Source organism: Sinohyriopsis cumingii, chromosome 8 (genome assembly GCF_028554795.1).
Source record: "Sinohyriopsis cumingii isolate HCF-2022 chromosome 8, ASM2855479v2, whole genome shotgun sequence".
In the NCBI taxonomy this organism is placed as follows: domain Eukaryota; kingdom Metazoa; phylum Mollusca; class Bivalvia; order Unionida; family Unionidae; genus Sinohyriopsis; species Sinohyriopsis cumingii.
In genome coordinates this window covers 121,222,355-121,245,651 of record NC_142968.1, presented here as the reverse complement: position 1 = coordinate 121,245,651, position 23,297 = coordinate 121,222,355, and the positions used below count along the sequence as shown (strand labels likewise).

Genomic DNA, 23,297 nt, shown 5'->3' with positions numbered 1-23,297 from the left:
CCTGCGGACTCAGGATGACGAATGTGTCGCATGCTCCTGCAGCATGTGGTAAAGAGCTACTAATGGAGGAGACAATTTTACCCTGGGACGCGTCAGGTGATATGCGCATGCTGTGAAGATCTTCAAGTTTTTTTTTAAAGAGTTTAAAAAATTTAAATGACTTTATTATTTTATCCTGCTTTAACTTTATTATTGCTCGCTTTGCCTTGATGGCGATGCCTTATTTTACTGCCTTTATAGTGTTAATCCCTGTGCGAACATGCATACATTTGTTTTAAGCATAGTTCCTAACAAACTAAGCGGCTCCTTCTTCCGAATTTTCTATACCGAAAAAAGGATATACAGTGTCTTTAAATATACAAGCTAAATTATGCAAAAGGGGTGTGGCTACAAGCTCTCACAACATTAGAATATTTACTTCCCCACAGAAATATAATGCTACAAATTAATCAAACATGACAAGAGGCAAAACAGAGAGATGGAATGAAACACAATAAGATTTGCTGATAATTAAAGGATAATGTTTTCATAGTTGACTGGAAACTGTGCATGGGGTGAAGAGCCTATACAAGTATATTTCTTACGCAAACAATCGTGCCAAAGGAAAATCTAAATTATACAAGTGTCAGAATTATTTTTAAACGTACCAGAGAAAAATCAATCAAAACAAAACACGATATGAGATATTTGCAAGGAACACTGTAATTCTATATATTTTGCAATTACAGAAAAGGTCTTAGAATCATGCCATTATCAAGGCACTCTTGGGTACATGGCATTAGCAGGGCTCTCTTGGTTACACAAGATTAGCAGAGCTGTTTGGGTGCACTGCATTTGTAGGACTCTCTTGGGTACATAATATTCGAAGGACTCTCTTGGTTGCATAACATTAGCAGAGTTTCTGTGTACATGGCATTATCAGGACTTTCTTGGGTCCATAGTATTAGCAGGACTCTCTTGGGTACTTGGCATTAGTAGCTCTTGCTTGGGTACATGGTATTAGAAGGACTCTCTTCAGTATATGGCATTAGTATGACTCTCTTGGGTACATAGTATTAGCAGGACTCTCTTGGGTGCATGGCATTAGTAGGACTCTCTTGGGTACATGGTATTAGCAGGACTCCCTTGGGTACTTGGCATTACCAGGACTCTTTTGGGAACGTGGCATTAGCAGTAATCTCTTGGGTATATGGTATTAGCAGGACTCTCTTGGGCACGTGGTATTAGCAGGGTTCTGTTAGGTACACCAGTCGCAATAAAATAGCGATATGTTACAACCATAACAAAACTGTTGTTCTTAACAGACGGAAATCGTATCAACAGACGCAGCTTTCAGAACATAGAAAAGTTCCAAATAATGCTAAACCCCAAGGATATATACAACAAAAGTAAGTTGCTAAAAGTGTAACACAAAAATGGTATGAGGCAAAAATTCCGACAATTATAAACGCAGCACCGGACTTTAAAAATGATACAAATAATAATGAATACAGTACAGACTTTAGAGGTACAATTATAAACGAAACAGTGGCCTTTAATGATTGCAGGCAACGGACATTAAATATAAAAGTATTTATAAACGCAGTAGCGGACTGTAAAGATGCAAAGAATAATATTTGCAGCACCGAATTTTAAAGATACAAACAATTAAAGATGTAATAGCGGATTTTAAAGATGGAAACAATCATAAAATAGTTGCGCACTTTCAATATGGAAACAATTACAAATAACACGGGGCTTTAACAATAAAAGCAATGGTAGCGGACTAAATTAAATCATAGAACAAGAGATAAAAAAGGAATATTACGGATATCAAAATTTACAATTAGTTCATGGAATCAGGTGTTTCTGTTTTGGCAAGAAAATACAGAAAGTGACTATAAAATCAAGCTCGATGTGAGAATAAAAGAGAACAAAAAGGGAGAACGGACTGAAATTAAAAGACAAAGAAACCGAGTTAATTTGGCTAAAACGCAAGAATATTGCTTTCTAGTGGACCGAATGAACGCGATAGTGCTTTCTTGTGGCACGAATGAACCCGAGCACAATACTACTTTTTAGTGGAACGATCAACGCGAGCGCAACTACGATACTAACTTTTAGTGGATCGAATCAATACGAGCACAATACTACTTTTTAGTGGATCGAATCAATACGAGCACAATACTAGTTTTTAGTGGATCGAATCAATACGAGCACAATACTACTTTTTAGTGGATCGAATCAATACGAGCACGATACTACTTTTTCGTTTTTGGAATGCATGATACTGCTTTCTAGTGGAACGAATCAAAAGCATGTTACTATTTTTATAATTAACCATAAAATGGGGACGCATACAGCAACATTAGTGAAATCTAGTTTTATTTCAATCAATTTCGGTACGGTGTTAAACTTATTCATTATTATTATTCAGAATTTTCTTAAAGTTGTCAATGGAGTGGGTTTTGACGAATTTCATCAACTGTAGCTACCTGCTTCGAACGGCAGAAGAAATAAATGAATTGAGATAAAGACAAGTTGTACCATGCACTGTTTGAAAGGAATTCTAGTAAGGTAGGTTATAAAAAACTAATTAACTAAGTTCAACTTAGTAGCTTATTCTCATATGCATGTACCGAAAGCTGCTGGAATCATACCAATGAAACAGGAAGGATTTAAATAATCTGACATTCTGTAACATAGGTAATGTTTGTGTTGCTGTTGCTTTGTTGTTTTGTTGTCGAGGGTTTCCCATCTATTTCCCTACATAGCGCTTCAACGTATACTAGCGTTCATGAACCCATGTTGTCCTTAATAGCTTCTCCAAACTTGGTTTACACCCCTATTTATAATAGATGTATATAATAGCAACGCAGACCTTTTATACAAAATGCGTTCCTGCTTTAGTATTTGCGTTGAATGCATGACTGGTTCCTTTCAATTTAAAATGACGGTCATGCTACTGATGTTAACACCCTACCTTACTTGCGTACAAGGGAAGTTTTTCACACGGGTTATTAATTAAGTTGAATCGAACTTTGAGCTTAGATGCATAATGCATGGGTGTATCAAAGAGACAGTGTACGTATCATTTAGGGACATACCATTTAATGTCCGGGGAGGGGGCGGGACCTCTTTATTTGCACAAAACGTTCCGGTCTTCTAAAAACTGAAAAACAACAAGTCACCTTTAGATAAGGGGAGAAAATGTCCTGGTTCGAAACAAAATTAGACCTTTCCTCCTTCTTTAGAAAAACTTGATCGGTCGGTTCACGAGAATCTTGTATTTTGCTGATTTTGTGCAAATTGTTCTTAATCACTTTCAAAATGTCATAATACTGATGAAATACTCGCCATTTTGTTTTCTTTGGCGTTTCGTTCTCAGTATACAATCTTCACGTGAACCAAATAAAATACTGATCTGAACTACATCCCTCATGGACCGCTCAGGTGGCCTAGTGGTTAGAACGTCTGCCTCGGATGCGGGAGGTTACGGGTTCGAACCCCGGCCGATTCATATCAAAGACTTATAAAAATGGTACTAGCAGATGCCTCGCTCGGCGCTCAGCATTAAAAGGTTAGTGTTAGGACTGGTCGGCCTGGTGTCAGGATAATGTCACTGGGTGGGACATGATGCTATGTCTGCGGCATGATGCCCCAGTTCTAGACATCTCACACTGCATACATCTTAGCTATATGACTGCATTGTTGTTAAAAACTACGCTAACAATTCAAATCACACACACACACACACACACACACACACGCACACACCTTCCTCATATTGAACTACCCCCTCATTTTTTATATATTTACCTTGGCTTTTCCTCCACTTACTATGGTGGCGAGCACACGATATATTAAAGACGAAAGGATTCGATCTAGCTTCACATTTAGGCGCCATTAAGAATAAAAACATCCTTTGCGAAACGAACATCGACCACAAACAGTGTAAGTTATTACAATCGCTCTTCTCGCATGACTGTCCAACTACAACACTCTTTTCATATCCGTACAAGCCAGTAATCATCGTATACCTACGTCTTTAATAGCATGTTGATTTTAATTTGAGTTACCACTAGATCGTTTATTTGGCGTATCACAGATCAAACTAAGTAGAAATATTCGGCAGATCGCACGAAGGTTACCCATTTTAATAAGGTACCTGTTTATGAGTGTGATATACCCTGTTCTGCGTCGGTAGCGCCCACTGATGCAGACAACACGGATGAGCTAAACGTCAATACCGGTTTCACAAAATTGGCATCCACCAGCATTGATAACAGTATCATGGCGTCGTGAACAGCGCTGGATTCAACAAGAACTGTAACAGTATCATACAGTCTGAGTAGGTATGAATCCTTGTGAGAGACCTTTGTGTAGGTAGGTATGTTGGTTTGTTCTACGTAAGGCAGTAAGGCAGTTTTATACGTACGATAATCAAGCAGACAAATGGATCGATGCATAAATCGATAGAAAGAAAACAAAAATAGGAAAGCGGGTATGATGATAGATAAAAATCGATATAACGTTTGCATTACGATAAAAAATTGGTTTGATCGTAAAGCTACATATCAATAAATCATTAACAAAAATCAATCAAATGATGATTCACTCTCTGTCTCTCTCTCTCTCTCTCTCTCTCTCTCTGTAATTTCTGATTTGGCCTTTGATATCATCAAATATTTATTTGATGTGTTTTGTGTTCTTCGCAATCACACAAACTAGATTAGCGCTTGTAATTTGATGAGCTGTATGTATTTTTTTAATTATTTCAGGTTATTTTAGGATTCATTCTTAAAGAAGAAAAGATCCACACTCTGGAGTCAGAATGGCTGGTATGTTTTACTTTGTATCATATTGGCGTCATTTTGTTGTCTTTTGCTTTCGTTTACGATCAAAATAAGGTTATTCACCCCCACCCCCACCCCAATTGTTGACCTTCAAGAAAACACACAAATACACGAATGAATATGATATAACTGCACTTTTTATGGTCCATAAAAATATCACATTGTTGTCTCCCCTTTTCAGATTTTTTTTTTTTTAATGGAAGTTTATTTTTAGCAATGACCCACTAATATATACATTGTTTTGATAGAAAACCAGCTTTCATTTACTATGATGCATTTTAGGATCTCTGGAATATTACACAAGTAGACAATTAAGTTTGAGACCATCAATTCTCCCGATCATATAATGGCATTCATTTAGATTGCCGCTTATCAGCCTGATTAAAATCAGATGTTTCAGTCCTGGCTGAAGGTTAGTATAGATCTGATTTGAATAAGATTGGCCACATATAACCATCACTGACCATTGGTTTTCTTCCCTCCTCGAGGGAACTTGTCTCTGGTTCGTAACCTAGAAACTGTTAGTAGCCCAACCCTAAAAAGTACTTAACACAATAAGAGAAACTACTTATAGTAAAATACAGAAAGGATTTTAGTTAGTAGCCGAAAAAGACGAGATATAGTATTTCTCGGAAGCTTTTTGAAATGACTTTGTCACAATGTATGTAGTGGCTTGTGTCCATTATCGCTGATTTCTGTCTAAAGGTCAATTATGGAGAAAATCTTCAATGAAAGGTTTTCAAGCTTTTTGCAGACTATGTGATTGTTAAATGCTCGTTCTCCGGTAAAGTTTGGTCCAAACGAACCCCTGAAATATGCCGTTGAAATGAATGAAGAGCGAGACTGTTCACCATAAAGGACTGCAATAGCATATTTCGTCATCCTTGAACACGCCGACCAGCCAATGATGTTGAAGTGTATTTATTGCAAGGTCATTGGAACTTAATATGACTGATTTATTTTTCTCAGTAAACGAGCACAAACTGTGATAATGAAAATGAGGCTTATGTTTTTCCTTATTTTAAAATGTTCTAAATGAGGAATAGTGTAAAGCCGGAAGTATTATGAAGAGCGATCCGGAAGGACCCGACTGTCATTCACTACTTTCCTCCCAAGGACGTTACAAGCGATGTAATCATCACCAATCTTTCGAAATGTTATAATACCCCAACTCCCTACAATATTTAGACCGATGAGAGAGAGAGAGAGAGAGAGAGAGATGAAAAATAAGCCGTCTAATTCCCATTTCAAAGACACAGAAATTTCAAATGCAAACACATATCTTCACTAGACTTTACTTGATATATTTATGATAAAGAAATACTAGCAGTAAATACCATATAGAACAAGGCGGATCATGTTAGGCGATAAATTGTTACATTTTAAGGGGGAGTGGTTCCAAATATTCCATTTACAAAAGACCAAATAACGGATGTTTATTTAGTAAAGTTTAATGAAGAATTAATGTCGAAGGTTTTAAAAATAGGGATCTGATGTATTTTATCTCTCGTTTTTGTCGCCCCCCCCCCCCCCGCTTTGTCATCATTCGTTTTCAGGTTTTTTCTCTACCCCTAGATATGTCCCCCCACACTCTCGATCTGTCTATGACCATATTGACGGTACGTGTTGCAATAGCCGCTGAATATTTCTTACATTTCTACAGGATTCCAGTTCGCTTCCTAACCCATTGCAAACTACACTATAAAGTCGACCATAGCGAGTTCTTTGTTCAAATGATGTCATTTCCGCTGCATTATCAATGTAACTTAACAACATCGGCTTTTCAGGCATGTACAATTAAAATATAAATAGCTTTAATATGTATGTTGTTGTTGTTGTTGTTGTTGATGTTGTTATTGTAATTATTATTATTATTATTATTATTATTATTATTATTATTATTAATGAAGATAAATTGAACTAGTCCTTGAAAACGGAACTGCTGTACTCATGTGTCTGCAACAACACGCGTAATTAAATTTTGTGTTAAGCCTTTCATTACCGGGACAGTGAAAAAAAATAATTCTTTTTAAACTTACGTGTAGAACAAATTCTGCTCTTGGGATGGTGAAACCATTCTTGTTTTAGTTTGTCTTACAAACATAAATTTTTATCTCACGTCCAAAAGGAAAAATAGCTATTCTTTACCCTTGAAATAAAAGTTATTTATAAGATATGTCCCTTTTATTGTACAGAAGATTACGTTCTATTCGCAGATGATATGAAATATGAAAGATGTGTGCCTTTATTATATAGAATTAGCCATTCTATTCACAGATGATATGGTATAGAACTGGACAGGAATAAGATTGCATTGTTTTCTTGCATAGAAGTAACCATTCTATTCACATATGATATGGTATATGAGATATGTGTGCCTTTTATTGTACAGATGTAGCCATTCTATTCACAGATGATACGGTATATAAACGATGTGTGCCTTTTATTGTACAGATGTAGCCATTCTATTCACAGATGATACGGTATATGAAATATGTGTGCCCTTTATTGTACAGATGTAGCCATTCTATTCACAGATTATATGGTATATGAAAGATATATGCCTTTTATTTTATAGATGTAGCCATTCTATTCACAGATCATATGGTATATAAAATATGTGTGCCTTTTATTGTACAGATGTAGCCGTTCTATTCACAGATGATATGGTATATAAAAGATATGTGCCTTTTATTGTACAGATGTAGCCATTCTATTCACAGATGATATGGTATATTAAAGATGTGTGCCTTTAATTGTACAGATGTAGCCATTCTATTCACAGATCATATGGTATATAAAAGATGTGTGCCTTTAATTGCACAAATGTAGCCATTCTATTCACAGATGATATGGTATATGAAAGATGTGTGCCTTTTATTGTACAGATGTAGCCATTCTGCTCACTAATGATATGACATACGACTGAACACAAATAAGACCTTCATCTTTTATTGCACAGAAGTCGATTGTCTATTCACCGTTGACATGGCGTGTGTTTAGTTATGAATTCTACTGTGAATATTCAGTTGGTGTCATCCACGTCAATGTTCTATCCATACCAGTGTGTTATCCGTGCCAGTGTGTTATCCATACCAGTGTGCTATCCATACCATTGTGTTATCCATACCAATTTGCTATCCATACAAGTGTGTTATCCATAACAGTGTGTTATCCACGCTAGTTTCCTATTCATCCAATCGAGTCGATCTATCCATTCCTTAAACTCTATCGTACGTCAGTATCAATATGTTTCTCTGCTGCTCTTCTTGTCTGCTCTTCTACTCTTCTTGTCTGCTCTTCTTGTCTACTCTTCTTGTCTACTCTTCTTGTCTGCTTTTCTCGTCTGCTCTTCTTGTCTACTCTTCTTGTCTACTCTTCTTATCTGCTCTTCTTGTCTACTCTTCTTGTCTGCTTTTCTTGTCTGCTCTTCTTGTCTACTCTTCTTGTCTGCTCTTCTTGTCTACTCTTTTTGTTTACTCTTCTTGTCTGTTCTTCTTGTCTGCTCTTCTACTCTTCTTGTCTACTCTTCTTGTCTGCTCTTCTTGTCTACTCTTCTTGTCTGCTCTTCTTGTCTGCTCTTCTACTCTTCTTGTCTATTCTTCTTGTCTGCTCTTCTTGTCTACTCTTCTTGTCTACTCTTCTTGTCTGCTCTTCTTGTCTACTCTCCTTGTCTACTCTTCTTGTCTACTCTTCTTGTCTACTCTTCTTGTCTGCTCTTCTGCTCTTCTTGTCTGCTCTCCTTATCTACTCTTCTTGCCTAATCCTCTTGTCTACTCTTCTTGTCTGTTCTTCTTGTCTGCTCTTCTTGTCTACTCTTCTTCACATTTAACTGCTTTTAAAAAAAATCTGTCTCTTTTTAAGTATGTGTTATCCACGCTAGTTTCCTATTTATCCAATCCAGTCGATCTATCCATTCCTTAAACTCTATCATACGTCAGTATCAATATGTTTCTCTGCTGCTCTTCTTGTCTGCTCTTCTACTCTTCTTGTCTACTCTTCTTGTCTGCTCTTCTTGTCTGCTCTTCTACTCTTCTTGTCTACTCTTCTTGTCTGCTCTTCTTGTCTGCTCTTCTACTCTTCTTGTCTGCTCTTCTGCTCTTCTTGTCTGCTCTCCTTATCTACTCTTCTTGCCTAATCCTCTTGTCTACTCTTCTTGTCTGTTCTTCTTGTCTGCTCTTCTTGTCTACTCTTCTTCACATTTAACTGCTTTTAAAAAAAATCTGTCTCTTTTTAAGTATGTGTTATCCACGCTAGTTTCCTATTTATCCAATCCAGTCGATCTATCCATTCCTTAAACTCTATCATACGTCAGTATCAATATGTTTCTCTGCTGCTCTTCTTGTCTGCTCTTCTACTCTTCTTGTCTACTCTTCTTGTCTGCTCTTCTTGTCTGCTCTTCTACTCTTCTTGTCTACTCTTCTTGTCTGCTCTTCTTGTCTGCTCTTCTACTCTTCTTGTCTGCTCTTCTTGTCTGCTCTTCTTGTCTACTCTTCTTGTCTGCTCTTCTTGTCTACTCTTCTTGTCTGCTCTTCTTGTCTACTCTTCTTGTCTGCTCCTCTTGTCTGTTCTTCTTGTCTACTCTTCTTGTCTACTCTTCTTGTCTGCTCTTCTTGTCTGCTCTTCTTGTCTACTCTTTTTGTCTGCTCTTCTTGTCTGCTGTTCTTGAATACTCTTCTTCACATTTAACTGCTTTTAAAAAAAATTCTGTCTCTTCTTAAGTATGTACATAATCACGACCAATACATCTATTTTATTAACTTCGTCTGCACTGGTTTTAATTTCAGAGTGCCCAAAGTTAACTAACCGAACTGCTGACATTATAACTGCAAGTACACTCAGCGATCTTTCTGTGTCGACATACAATCGTACCGTTGGAACTACTGTGAACGTATCTTGCTCGACAAACCTGGGGTATTACCTGACAGGAGATAACACCTTTACCTGCCAGGGCAATGGACAGTGGAGTTACCGTTCTGCACCCAAATGCCAACGTTAGTATAGAATCTATATTCTATAAATTTAAATAACACTAGAAAATGCTCAAATACATTTTGGCACATTTTTTCCAGCAATAACTGTTTAAAACGTACTCGGATATGAAGTGCCATTGACCTAGTTTGTTTAGAACAAATACTGCCATCATTGCAAAATGGTCACAGCCTAATAGAACTTAACTTACTTCGCTGATCGGATAACGACAGTCCGTAAATGCACCAAAATATCTACGTACTTTTGAATAAATGCAAAGGATCTGCGGTTGCTCATTTGGTAGATCTTCAGACTCGTAATCAAATGGTTGCGGGTTCGATACCCGCCAAGGCCATCCCAGGTCCGCTGCCTCTATGTGTCCTTGGGAATACGCTATCATTTTCTCATCGTGATATAGCCACGAATGTCTTACATGTACCACTAACACCAACAACACAAAGCATGAACAGCTCGGAAGTGGGATACAAGTTTATTTGTTAGTAACTTAGAAACTTTTTCATACGACTAAAATTATCTTCGCAATTGTGATTAATTACTTATTTCAAATGTGCAAACATTAAGATGTGAAGACAGTTGTGTTGTGCTTCATGATATTTATCGAATAAATCTGTACTCTTCTAACAGAATTCCAGTGGTCCCCAGTGGACGAGTAATAAATCTGTACTCTTCTAACAGAACTTCAGTGGTCTAGGGAGGACGAGTAATAGATATGTACCCTTCTAATAGAATTTCGGTGGCCCAGGTTGGACGAGTAATATTTCGGGCTTCTTGAACTAATTTTGCCAGTAGCCTTTTTCTCTCAGATTTCAAACAAAAGTGTTACACTAGAAATATACACCTGTGTTTCGAATGTATGGTCATATATTAAGTAACTGAAAGAAACAAAACCAACAAGTTTTGTAAAACGTAAATAATTTAATTATTATTATTAATTAAGTTATAAAATGAAAATATAAGTTGAACTTAAGTATTATAAATTGAATCCAAAATAATTCTAAAACGTTCTATTCAAATCCAACAGAATCAAATGTCTCGAATGAATTTCAGATAATCGAATGCACTAGTCCGGATGTAGATGTCGAACCCCTGTGTATAATTCACAATGGTCCCAGAATAATTGTTTAGTGCGATGAGTCTCGTAGTTCAAATGACTATTCAAAACAAATGGTTCATCTCAGATAATATCTAAACACAACATTGAATACGTCTAAAGACTGATGTTACAACAACTTAGCAAGCAGATAAGAAATGAGACTTACCAAAATTCTCTAGATCCACGTATTTATATACAAACATAATGCGTGTAAACGCATTTTGTTACTTCTCCTACGTGAAAATTCTCAAATATTCCACACCGCATAACCTAACCCATCCGGTGGTAATTTACTTAATTCTTTTAAGAACCCAACTGACCTATCTGTCCAATGAGAGACAACCACAAACTTGTCAACATCTTTACTACTGGTAATATTATCAGTAATGTGATCATAGCTATTTATAGAACCTACGCAATCTCGTCACTCTTAATATATTAAAATAGAACCGACACACGTACACAACATTTAGCTTCCGTTGATGTTCCCAATGTCGATGGTATATTCTTGCAACATCAAACTCCACCACAATGATCTCTAATTTCAGTTTTTCTTTTTGTGGATGAAAAAAAGGGTTGTGATCAGAATTATATAATCGAGAATGTCCTGGAATGAATCCTCAATACTCCAAAAGATGTAATTTAGTCCAAAAAGTGAAAGAGGACTTTGTAATTCCAACGAATAATTTAAGTATATAATTATTCTCAACTTATAAATGAACATAACTTTAAGCTCTGATTACAGATTCCCAAAGGCTGATTTTAAAAGAAGAATGAAAACTTTGTTTACTTATCCTTCTTTAAATGCATTTCGAATTGGCCTTTGTCGCAATAGCATTTTCTGGAGAGAAAAAAGTTTTAAACATGTACGGAAAAGTCTAAAATGTTGTAAAAAAAGATTGCTTCCAGAACTTACCAAATTCGTTAACAAGGTTTAACGTGAAAAGTCAGTTTTTAGTAAATATCTTAAAAGTGTGATAACAATCTGGTAGGCCAAAACTCTACCCTCATATATATATATATATATATATATATATATATATATATATATATATATATATATATATATATATATATATATATATATATATATATATATATATATATAAGAAAGAGACAAGTGCAGTTACAGAAAGAAGAAAACCAAATGCATTTGGACAAAGAGGACGAGAGACACATGCAAATGCAAAAAGAAAAGGAATACAGAGAATTGCAGAGAGTTAGAAAGAGATAAGGAAGAAAGGGAATATCAGTTTAGATTAAAAGAATTAGAGCTTGCAAGTGAAAAACACACACCCACTTTGCATACAAATTCAAGTTTTGATGTTACTAAGAATATTAGGTTAGTGTCCCTTCTAGAGAAAAAAGGAGTAGATAAATATTTTCCTCATTTTGAAAAAATTGCTGAAAATTCGAAATGGCCAAGAGAACATTTTACTCTGCTATTACAGAGTGCACCTTTTGGCAAAGCCCGAGACATCTATGTATCCCGTCAGTACAGCAAAGTACTGATAATGATCTGGTTAAGGAATGCATATAAAAGGGTTATCGACAAAAGTTCAGGAACTATAAAACAATGAGCTGGACAAACTCATGTCCAATTTGCAAGAGAAAAATAGCAGTTATTTGATAGGGGATGTTTAGCCAAGAATGTTGATCAAGATTACGAAAATCTAAGAAAACTCCCATTAATTGAAGAGCTCAAGAGCTGTCCATAATGACGTTAAGACTTATCTTGATGAGCATAATGTCAAACCTTTAGAAAATGCTGCTCGTACTGCTGACGAGTATTCCTTAGCTCATAACGTTCCTTTTGAAAGCAAGTCTTCGACTCAGCAGTCTTCTGTTAAAACAGTATTTCAGCCTACTACAAGCCTTCCAAATCTCAATCTGGTACATCTTTTAGAAATCAAGTTTCTGATAAGATTGATCAGACGTCCTTATCTCTTCCTACGTGTACTTATTGCAAGAAGAAAGGACATGTTATATGCTATTTCTGATTGCTACAAATTGAAAAATAGGTATTAGAATCGAGACAGACTTATTCCAAATGCTCTTATTTCTAAGAGGTCAAGGTCATGGTCATGTATTGCAAGCAATACATTTGTTGTGTTTAATAAACCTGTCAGAGTTTATCATGGAGAATTATGAACCAGTCATGTCAAAGGGTTCTATATTACTCATATGTGATTCAGCCAGTCCTATCCCTATTAACATTTTAAGGGAAACGGGAGCTTCTAAGAGTCTTTAATTATTAAGTACTTTGCCTTTTTCTGAAAAGTCTTCTTCTAATGAGAGTGTTCTTATTCAGGGAGTAGAGTGCGGCTTTGTTAATGTTCCTCTCCATTTTGTAAACTTGTTATCAGAATTAGTCTCAGGACACGTGACAGTCGGAACAATGTTTTCTTTACCCATGGATGGCGTTTATTTATTACTAAGCAATAACCTAGCTGGCGATAATGTTGTGGTTAATCAACTTGTAACTGACAAGCCTTGTTTGGATCAGAAAGTCGATCCCATTAAAAACGAATTCCCTGGTTTATACCCAGCGTGTGAAGTTGCAAGAGCAATGCCAAAGAAAACTCTTGAAAATGATATTGATCAGGAAAGCATTCCGTTAGGTTACACGTGTATTGGTCAGGATTTTGATTAGGTCACTTTTACTCTTTATTTGGATCAATCAAAGTGTAATGATCACAGTAAGTCTCTTTTAACTATTCATTATCTTTATTCTAATCAGGGTCAAAAACGACAATCACTTGTTGTCGAACAGGAAAAAGATCCTGAGATTTCATGTTTGTTCAAAGGGCCATTAGCGAAACTGGAGCCACAGAAGAATTTGTTTGTTATTTCGCTAAATATGGGATTTTTATCAGAAAACGGAATCCACCTGAGGTACCAACTGTTGAAGAGTGGTCAGTAAACTATCAATTTGCAGTTCCAAAATCGTACAGACAAGAACTTTTTATGCCCGTCCCATGAAACTCATTTGGCTGGTCATTTAGGGATTAATAAGACTTTTCACAAAATCTGGAATCACTTCTATTGGCCGAAAATTAAAAGTGATGTGTGTAAATACTACATGTCTTGTCACAATTGTCAAATGGTAGGAAAGCCCAATCAGAAGATACCTAAGGCTCATCCGCAACCTATTCTTGCATTTGAAGATCCATTTAGCAGAATCATTGTAGACTGTGACGGTCCTCTACCTAAGACCAAGCCAAGTAACCGATAATTGTTGACCATAATGTGTGCGTCAACAAGATTCCCAGAGGCAATTCTTTTGAGGAATATTAAAGCTCAAACAATAGTAAAAGCTTTGATAAAGTTTTTTTTTACTCAGTTTGGCCTTCCCAAGTCTGTCCAGTCTGATCAATTTGGCATCCAGCAATTCAAGTCAAAAGTGAAATTATAGTTCGACAGAAATGCGATAGAGAGAACATTTGGGTCTAGTGATGGAGTTCTGTCCCTCTTGCTCATTCTTCAAAATTTTCTTTAGATTAGGTATTACGGCCCTTACAAAGTTAAGAAGAAAATAAATCAGTTAAATTAGAATAATAATATTCCTGTGATATACGTTATTTAAAGGAGTACCAGTATTTTGAGAGAGATAGCCAGGTCAATCATGCAATTAATTTAGTTGTACCTGTTCCGCACACTTAGAATTTAAGCGATGCAATGCAATCGGACTTTGTCGATTTTGGAGTAACGAATCTTCGAATTTCAGAAATTATGAATAATCTGGACCAGAAATTTTTACATCTGTAGCGACAAGAAAAGAATGACCTAACGTAGTTATTATTTGAATATGAGCACTTATTTCTAGATGTTCCTACAAGAACAAATAAAATCTACCATGACGGTGAAATTGTACATACCAGCCTGTGAAACACCCGTACAGGATGAACCCTCTCAAACAGGAATGTTTGAAAAAAGAAATTCAGTATTTGCTGGAGATATTTTTCACAGAGCCGAGTAAAGGTGACTAGAGTTCGCCATGCACTTGTTCCGACACCAGATAATACTTTCCACATGTATACTGATTATAGAAGGTGAACAGTGTGACAAAAAAATAAAAACAGATTCATTTCCATTACCACGAATCCATGACTGCACTGATAAAATTGGAAATGCAAAGTATGTCACCAAATCTGACCTGAAAGCATTTTGGCAAATTCCACTGACGGAAAGAGAAAAGGAAATTTCGGCATTCGCGACTCCAGATGGACTTTATCAATATAAAGTGATGCTGTTTGGGATGAAAGGATCGCCATGTACTTTTCAGTGTCTAATGAATATGATTACCTCTAGTCTAGATAATTGTGATGCTTACATCGATGATGTCACCATCTACAATGACATCTGGAAAGATCATTTAGCGACCGTTCGGAATTCTTTGACAGACTCACTGATGCACGTTTGGCAGTTAATTTATATAAATGTGAGTTTTGTCGTGCTTTAGTAACATTTCTAGGATGTATCGTGGGACATGGGCAAATTAAATCTATCGATGATAACATAAGTCTATCTTAGTATTCCCTGTGCCTATCTGTAAAAAGAAACTGATGCTATTTTTAGGTATGGCTGGATACTATCGGAAATTCTGTTCCAATTTTTCTATAATTGCTGAACCCTTGACAAATGTATTGAGCAAGAAAACCAAGTTTCATTAGTCTGAAATATGTTAGGAGGCTTTTGACAAGCTAAAGGCCATGCTTAAGAGTGCACCAGTTCTTACAGCTTCAAATTTCAGTCAATCATTGAAACTGTCTGTTGCTGCTAGCGATGTTGGGGTTGGAGCAGCATTGATTCAAGAAGACAAAAATGATGTAGATCATCTAGTATGCTACGTTTCTAAGAAATTAAATAAGCACCAGAGAAATGTTTCCACGATCGAGAAGGAATGTTTTGCTTTGATATTGACACTACATAACTTTTAATTCTACATTAATTTAGCTCCTTCTCCGATTATTTTGTTTAGTGATCACAACCCCCTTACTTTCATCGGCAAGATAAAAACAAAAATTAGAGACTATTAAGGTAAACTTTGTTACTGCAGCATTATAATATTGACATCAGGCACATCAAGAGGAAATACAATGTAATGGCAGACTTTCACGTGCATAGATATATATCATCTTTGTGTCATCCATAAGATTTCATCTTATCATGTTTTTTACCATATGTATACTTGAGCTATAGTAAAAGAGAAACTTTACTGCACAAATCTTTCTTTTTCTTAATGAGCGGAAGTGTAATGTATATTTCATTTAACTGCTTTGTTTGTTTGCTTAATTTTTTTAAAATTTCATTACGTGATAATGTAATAATTTATACTTGACTTGACCATGTCTGAAACTGAGTTCATTTCTGCTTGATGTGACTGATTTTTTATTTTTTTTATTTCATTTTATGTAAACAACTAATAACAGCTGCATTATTATCTATGTGTTTGAACTTAATATCAGGATTTTGGGAGTCTCTTAAGTGCATTTTACAGGTTAGTGTGTTGTAACTGTATATGCATATATGCATACATTTATGTGTGTGGTTATGTGTTTAATTGTTTGACAAACTACAAGAATATAAGAATAATCAATTTCATTCCCGTGTTACTGACCGTATTATCTTTGGATGTGTTACACTGCTTTTTTAGTACAACAATCAACACCAGCCCCGGGAAGTAATGATCTGAGCAACGAGAGCAAGGTTTTGATTGGGGTTGTCGTCCCTGTATCCGCCATTGTCATCATTATTCTCATCATACTTATAGTGTGTGTATGTCGAGCAAAACGGAGTGATGGAGACAAGGACAGGTATATATATATATACATATCTCTTATCGATTTAGTGCATAAGGAATTCTAATATAGAAATATCAATTATAGAATATTTATTACAATGTGTGATAGCCTTCTTGCTAGTTAAGGCAGCTTTCTTACTAGGTGAGACAGCTTTTTTAGTAGGCGAGATAGCTTCCTTAGTCGGTGAGACAGCTTTCTTGCTAGGTGAGATATTTATGTAATGGTTGAGATTGCTTTCATACTCGGTGAGAGAGCATTATTACTTGCTGAGATAACAATTTTAGTTGGCGAAATGGCCTTCTTGGTGAGATAGCATTTTAGTAGCTGGGATAGCTTTCTAACGCGGTGTGACGACTTTCTTGCTAGCCTCCTTACTAGGTGAGACAGCTCTCTTACTAGGAGAGATAGCTTTCTTAGCTGATGAGTTAGGCTTCTTACTATCTGAGATAACTTATAAGTAGGCAATAGAGTCTTCCTTATGATAATTAGGCAAGAATATTCACAAAGGTATTAGATGTGTCTTGACTTCACTCTGACGTCCTCACCTCTGCTGTATGAAGGCGATTCAAATTTTGGGCTATTTTGGTTGGCATAATAGCTATTCGGAACATCTTGGTTCTTGTTACGCCATCTGTAACACCGCGTCCAGGGTTACCTTCTACCCGAGTAGATAGGTTTTACAGAGGACACCAGTCTTTATTAGAATTGACACGGGTATTTTGGAGCTGGTTTTATTTCCAGAAGCGAAACTATTTCCTTATTGGATTCTCTTTCGCGACTAAATGCAAGACCGCTCGACTATAATATGAGAATGGCGTACCCAACACGTTCAATGTAAAGATAACAATATGTCCGACAATATTAGACTGTGGTTCTCAGTTTCACACAAAAGAAAATCGACTCTACTGTAATAAAAGAATGGTGAATCCGTAAGATGTAAAGCAAACAATGTACACGACACTAGCCTGCTTTTAAAGATAATAGCCAAGCTGATCCTCGGGTTTGGAAAAGAACGAGAGCTCCCCTTGCTCCATTCGCAACGTCTCTGTACCACACGTTGATATCTGTCACGTTTTTGCATAACACATTCTCTTCCCTTACAACATATATTTCAATGGGATTTGCAAAAAGTAACGGAAAACACGGCATTTGTAAAACCTCGAGTAATTAGCTCTTGCACTTTTAGTGACAAAGGGGTCACACGTTATCTGCGTGTAATGACGTTGTTTACCCACTTCAATTAAGAGAATAGTTTGGTTGATATCCTATAACCCTTCCGCTGGCGGGGATATGTGGTTTGGGTGGATTTGCTGATCATTCAGAGATTAGTTTTCAAATGCGTAAAACGAAACTACTAATTAGCTTTAATTTATTTATTTAAAAAATTCTGTTTTGCTCCTTGGACGTAATTCTTAAAACAGACACGGGTTTGATAGTGCCTGTGCAGATTCTTCGGAAAACGGACCAGCAAGGGGTGGGGTTATTGACCTTATTTGTAACAATATTCATTATGAGTGTTAGTAGCTAAAATCAAGGCTAGCAATGTCAGCAAAATCGATTTTCGATATGTGCACCAATCATAATTTTGCAAAGAACACAAGAAACAGTTAGACGCGTAGATCCACTGGCCGGCAATGCATCACATGCATGAAATTTCAAGTGACCACTTGCAAAAGTCATTGCATTATCGCTGAATAGTACCTTCTCTTTAGAGTGTACTACATTTAGCAAAAGTAAGTAACATTAACTGAACTCAGACGTATGTGTTTACACAAGTCATGAAATTAGATATAAAATTAGATATAACATACATTTTATGATCCATGAACTGATCATTCTTTATATTTTTATGTAGCTCAATTTCCTATATACTTTTGTATGTATGGTAATAAAAACGTTATATATCTATTCATCTCGATCACTTAAGTTAGCATCTAAAAAGTACATAATTGTCGCAATGACCTACTTCTTTCGCTGAACTCGCTAAAGATAGTTTTTGGATTTTGTAGTCGGCTAGTCACAGCACCTACATAATTCTTAGCACACGTCTTTACATGTGTATTATGTATAAGCATGAAAGAAAAGGAAACTCTTTTATTTGGATTGATTTCGTCTTTATTGTATGAAAGGTCGTTCAAATTAGCTAGGCCGGCTAGTAAGCGGCTACCCCATGCCGACACAAAATGGTGCCAGCAAATTCCAACTTTTCGATAGGGAATAGACTCTGACCCTACACCCCAACATAAATGTCCAAATATTAAAAATGGGGTGGCAAGGGTCAGAGGAAGCTCGGACTAATCTTACATGTAAACTTGAAGCATTTTACGCATTTATTACATTCTGTGTGTAAACTAGAATCATTTTACGCATTTGTTACATTATATGTGTCAGCCTGAATCATTTTACGCATTTATATTTCAATAAAGATATGGAAAATCCATTTTCTACCAAGATTGTTTTTGAAATTGTTTCTCTCAATATTGATCGTTCAGATGACCATTTCTGCGTTCATGGCAAACATATGTGCACTGAATGTTATCACGGATTCCAGGAAATACGAAAGTTGATTTTGTTTAAGGCAAATATGTGTATGAGTTAAACGTATCAATGACTCTAGAAAATATAAAAGTCGATTTTATCTCATAACGTAAGATTAATTGAAAATAATTCTGATGTATAATTAATGTAATTCTTCATTATTATTTATTTACATATAAATTATTATTATTTATTATTATTATTATTATTATTATTATTATTATTTAGAATCCAGCCTCGCAAAGAAGATCCTGTACCATTGTCAAATTACTCACAGAGGGAGTACGAATCAAGGCCATACGTGTAAGTAAAAATACCACAACCCGTAACGAAAATATTGCGAAATAGACAACATTTACAAATGTATTATCTGGAATGCAATCCTGAGTATTCATTTATTAAAATTAAACATGATGACGAGAAATCATATGTCTCACATGCATGATTTGTGTTGTCTAATTTTAATAAACAAAGAAAACTTAACGCACAGGTTTATGACAAAGCTCTACAAATATGAAGCTTGTTTCAAATAAATAACTGGGTAAACTTAACATCGTTTCCTTGTTTGAATTCATGTAATAAGATTTATCAAATTCCAGTTTAAACACTGCATTGTATAACAGACTAAAATTTGAACGCATACATACATTCACGCTCATGCGTGTACAAAATGTATAATTTACGTATACAAAGTTACACCTTTTGTGGACACAAACTACATTTTATGTGCACTATATTTTCGTTTGTCTCGGAATTCTCTCGAATGAACTTCATTTTTTTTTCTTCTGGATTTAATAACACTTTAGCTAACGCTTTAGAAAGAATTCAACAAATAATTTATTTCCCTAGAATATAAAGTGAAAATGAAAAAGGAACTTAAAATATTGCGAATCCGAAAATAATCCAAGAATTGCTGACACAAATCCTAATAATTAAAGTTCTGAATAAACTTCAGTAGAAATCCAAATTAAGTCCAACGCTGAAGTGTTGATGTGCCTGTCATAACCTGAATAATTCTGCCAACAGTCTTTCGTTGAAACACAGTAATATAATGCCTTGTTTGAATTCACTATAAATCTCAGTGAGTTCTTCTGTCCAAGACTATTATTTTTATGAGCACTCTATATTTCCAGAGAAATAATCGCTTGATTTGAATAATTCAGAGAAATACATTCCAGCCGTGAAATGTCTTAGCAAATATAAAAGATTGATTCTGCTAGATCTTAAGCATGAACGAATATTTTTCCAGTAACAAGACTTTATTGTATTCGACTTGATCTCAGGTCACAATTAACATTTTCTATAAAAAAACATTACCTAATAGAAAAAAGCTTATAGAAAGTTCTTAATATTTACACAAAACAAATGTTAGCTATAATTAGCACTCTCTTACTAAAATTATAATATACAACCTAGAAAATATCAGGTACACCAGGTAAATTGTAGCGGAATCACATTAACCTAGATCCAGACCCAAATACTCATATTTCTTTCTATTAATAAAGATCATGATAATAACCCATACACATATATAATATTTTAGCCGTGTATTTGTTGTTTACAGAATAAAACCAAAAGAATCAACAACAACAAAATCAATAATTCAGGTCAAGTAGAAAATAATGTTACATTACAGAATCATATAATGAAATATAAAAAATTTATTAAAAAAAAACTAACAAACAATCCGAATTAAATAACTGGCTTAAATACAGAGACATCAGTAAGTAAGAATAGGTTTTCGTTGTGATATACAATAGTGTATTTCCCAAGTACCATAAAATAATGTTTTTAAATGGAATGGAAGATAGATGACGCAATATTTTAGCGAATAATATCATTGAAACACAATCGACATAGTCATACAAGTCTTGGATTTTTGTAAAATATAGATATAAAGTGATATTATTTGTCCAAATATTTGTCGTGTCATATTTTAACCTTTATCGTTGTTGAATAATAATAATAATAATAATAATAATAATAATAATAATGTCCGAATGAAACATGTTTACTTTAATTTTATGAGACAAAAAGGTATTACGTAAAGAATGCTTTATTTTACTGGTAATATCTAACAAACACGATAAATACCGACGGTATAAATACGAATCCATATTAAACACGATAAATACCGACGGTATAAATACGAATCCAATATTAAACACGATAAATACTGACGGTATAAATACGAATCCATATTAAACACGATAAATACCGACGGTATAAATACGAATCCATATGAAACTGTAGATGAATATAACTTCTCATTTTATGTGTAAGATGTAAATATGTCTTAAAAAATGACTACATATTCCGATTACATCTGGGTTAAATCCTGTATGCATAAAACTTTGTTGACTTAAAGTGAATGTAATGAAAACATTTGAAAGTTGTACTAACCTCGATTGTACAGTAGCAGCAGAGGGGCTGTACAGACCGAAACTTTTTGCACAATAAACCCCTCCAGGAAACTATTCCTCGATAGAGGGCTTATTTCGACGAAATAAACCCTTCTATTCAGAATACAGGACAAAAAAAAATGTCCCCCGAAAACTCGAAGAGTTTCCAGGGACAAACTCGTTGAGTTTGCACTGACAACTTGGGTTACTTCAATAAATCTGAAACAGTTTCCGTGGCGGGGTCGTTATTGAAAAATCCATGGGTCGGGTCCATCCCCTCTGCTGCTCTGGGAAATGAGTTTCCAAGGAAAAACATTTTTATGTTGCAAATAGTGTATCAAGTCCAATACGGTATCTTGTTCTGGGATCGTGTAAATTTATTGTCACAAATCCGTGAGGTTTTCTTTGAGCATGACTGAAGAAATTTTTAAATTTATTTAAATCCATATCGCCACCACACCAGGTTTGATGAATATTTCTCAGTGTATGTGTATCAACTCCATTGAATATCGCAAGAAGATTACAATTATCCCTGATTACTTTAGGAATTTGTGTATAACGCTGAGTAACATAAATCACATCAGTGTTTTTGTGACGTCCCCGGGAAAATATTCTTGCGGGATTTTTTTGCTTGTCCAACATAACATCATCATACACTACTAGGTTGTTAATTGATTCATCAAGATCCTCGACGCTGGGGGCTTCTTCGATATCAGTGATAAATTCAACAACATCCTCACCGTCTTTACTCAGCGCGCTTGCACTCTCATTAAAATCTTTTATAACGTTATAGCATCGTTGATCATCTACAGATGGAGCTATCAAATACAGTTTATCCCATTTCATCCACTTCATTATCAAGTTCAGCAACAGCTGTGTTTTACCTGAACCGGATGGCCCAATTATAATCGCGCGGATAGAGTTTGGTAGCACTGAATTATGCTTAACTGGCTCTTTCTTTTTTGTCGCAGAAAAATCTGTAATTTCCATTTGTATATAAAGAATAATAATTATGGATCTATATTGTGTGAAGTGTAAGGCACGAACCCCTACGAATGATCTAACAACCATTACAACAAAAAATAACAGACAAGCACTTTCTGGTAAGTGTACGCGATGTGGCACAAAAAAATTTAGATTTCAAAAAAAAAGCGAGAATTTAGCGGAGGTGACATTGCAGCCAAACTTGGAAAGCTCCCCGGAACTCCCTGGGCAAAGTATCCCGGAGAAAAACATCTCCCAGGATACAATTACTGCGGTCCAGGGACCCGACTAGATATCAGACTTGATGAACAATCTAAACCAAAACCGGGAGAGTATCCGATAAACGCTATCGACGCAGCGTGTCACATACATGATGTTGCTTATCGAAGTAAAGATCTACAAGACAGGCATATCGCGGATGTGAAATTAATTCATGCACTAAGCGCCATAAAAAATAAATCATTTAAGGAGTCACTCGCTAATTGGTTAGTAAGATCAGCGATGAAATCTAAATTAGTATTAGGCGCTGGATAATTAAATAAAAATGCAAGCGATTTATTATTCCCCAATCGGATACTGGAGAGGTAACTCAGCAATTAATAAACTCGCCAACGCGGCATCAGTAACACGCGAGGTTGCCAAAAATTGG

General features: G+C 35.5%; 1 protein-coding gene across 3 annotated transcripts in view; it reads left to right on the top strand.

The window, feature by feature from the left end:
- The first annotated feature begins 4,025 nt into the window (after positions 1-4,025).
- LOC149794533 (uncharacterized) overlaps positions 4,026-23,297 on the top strand; it is a 45,710-nt gene continuing 26,438 nt past the window's right edge. Inside the window, exons 1-5 of one of the 3 annotated variants that reach the window (XM_089968783.1) lie at positions 4,026-4,330; positions 4,761-4,820; positions 9,623-9,829; positions 16,577-16,736; positions 19,491-19,565. In XM_089968783.1, coding sequence (XP_089824909.1) covers positions 4,814-4,820; positions 9,623-9,829; positions 16,577-16,736; positions 19,491-19,565 — 449 coding nt within the window. In that variant the 5' untranslated portion in view covers positions 4,026-4,330; positions 4,761-4,813. Of the gene's footprint in view, positions 4,366-4,760; positions 4,821-9,622; positions 9,830-16,576; positions 16,737-19,490; positions 19,566-23,297 lie in introns of all 3 variants that reach the window. The other 2 variants (XM_089968782.1, XM_089968781.1) reach the window with 2 other exon arrangements.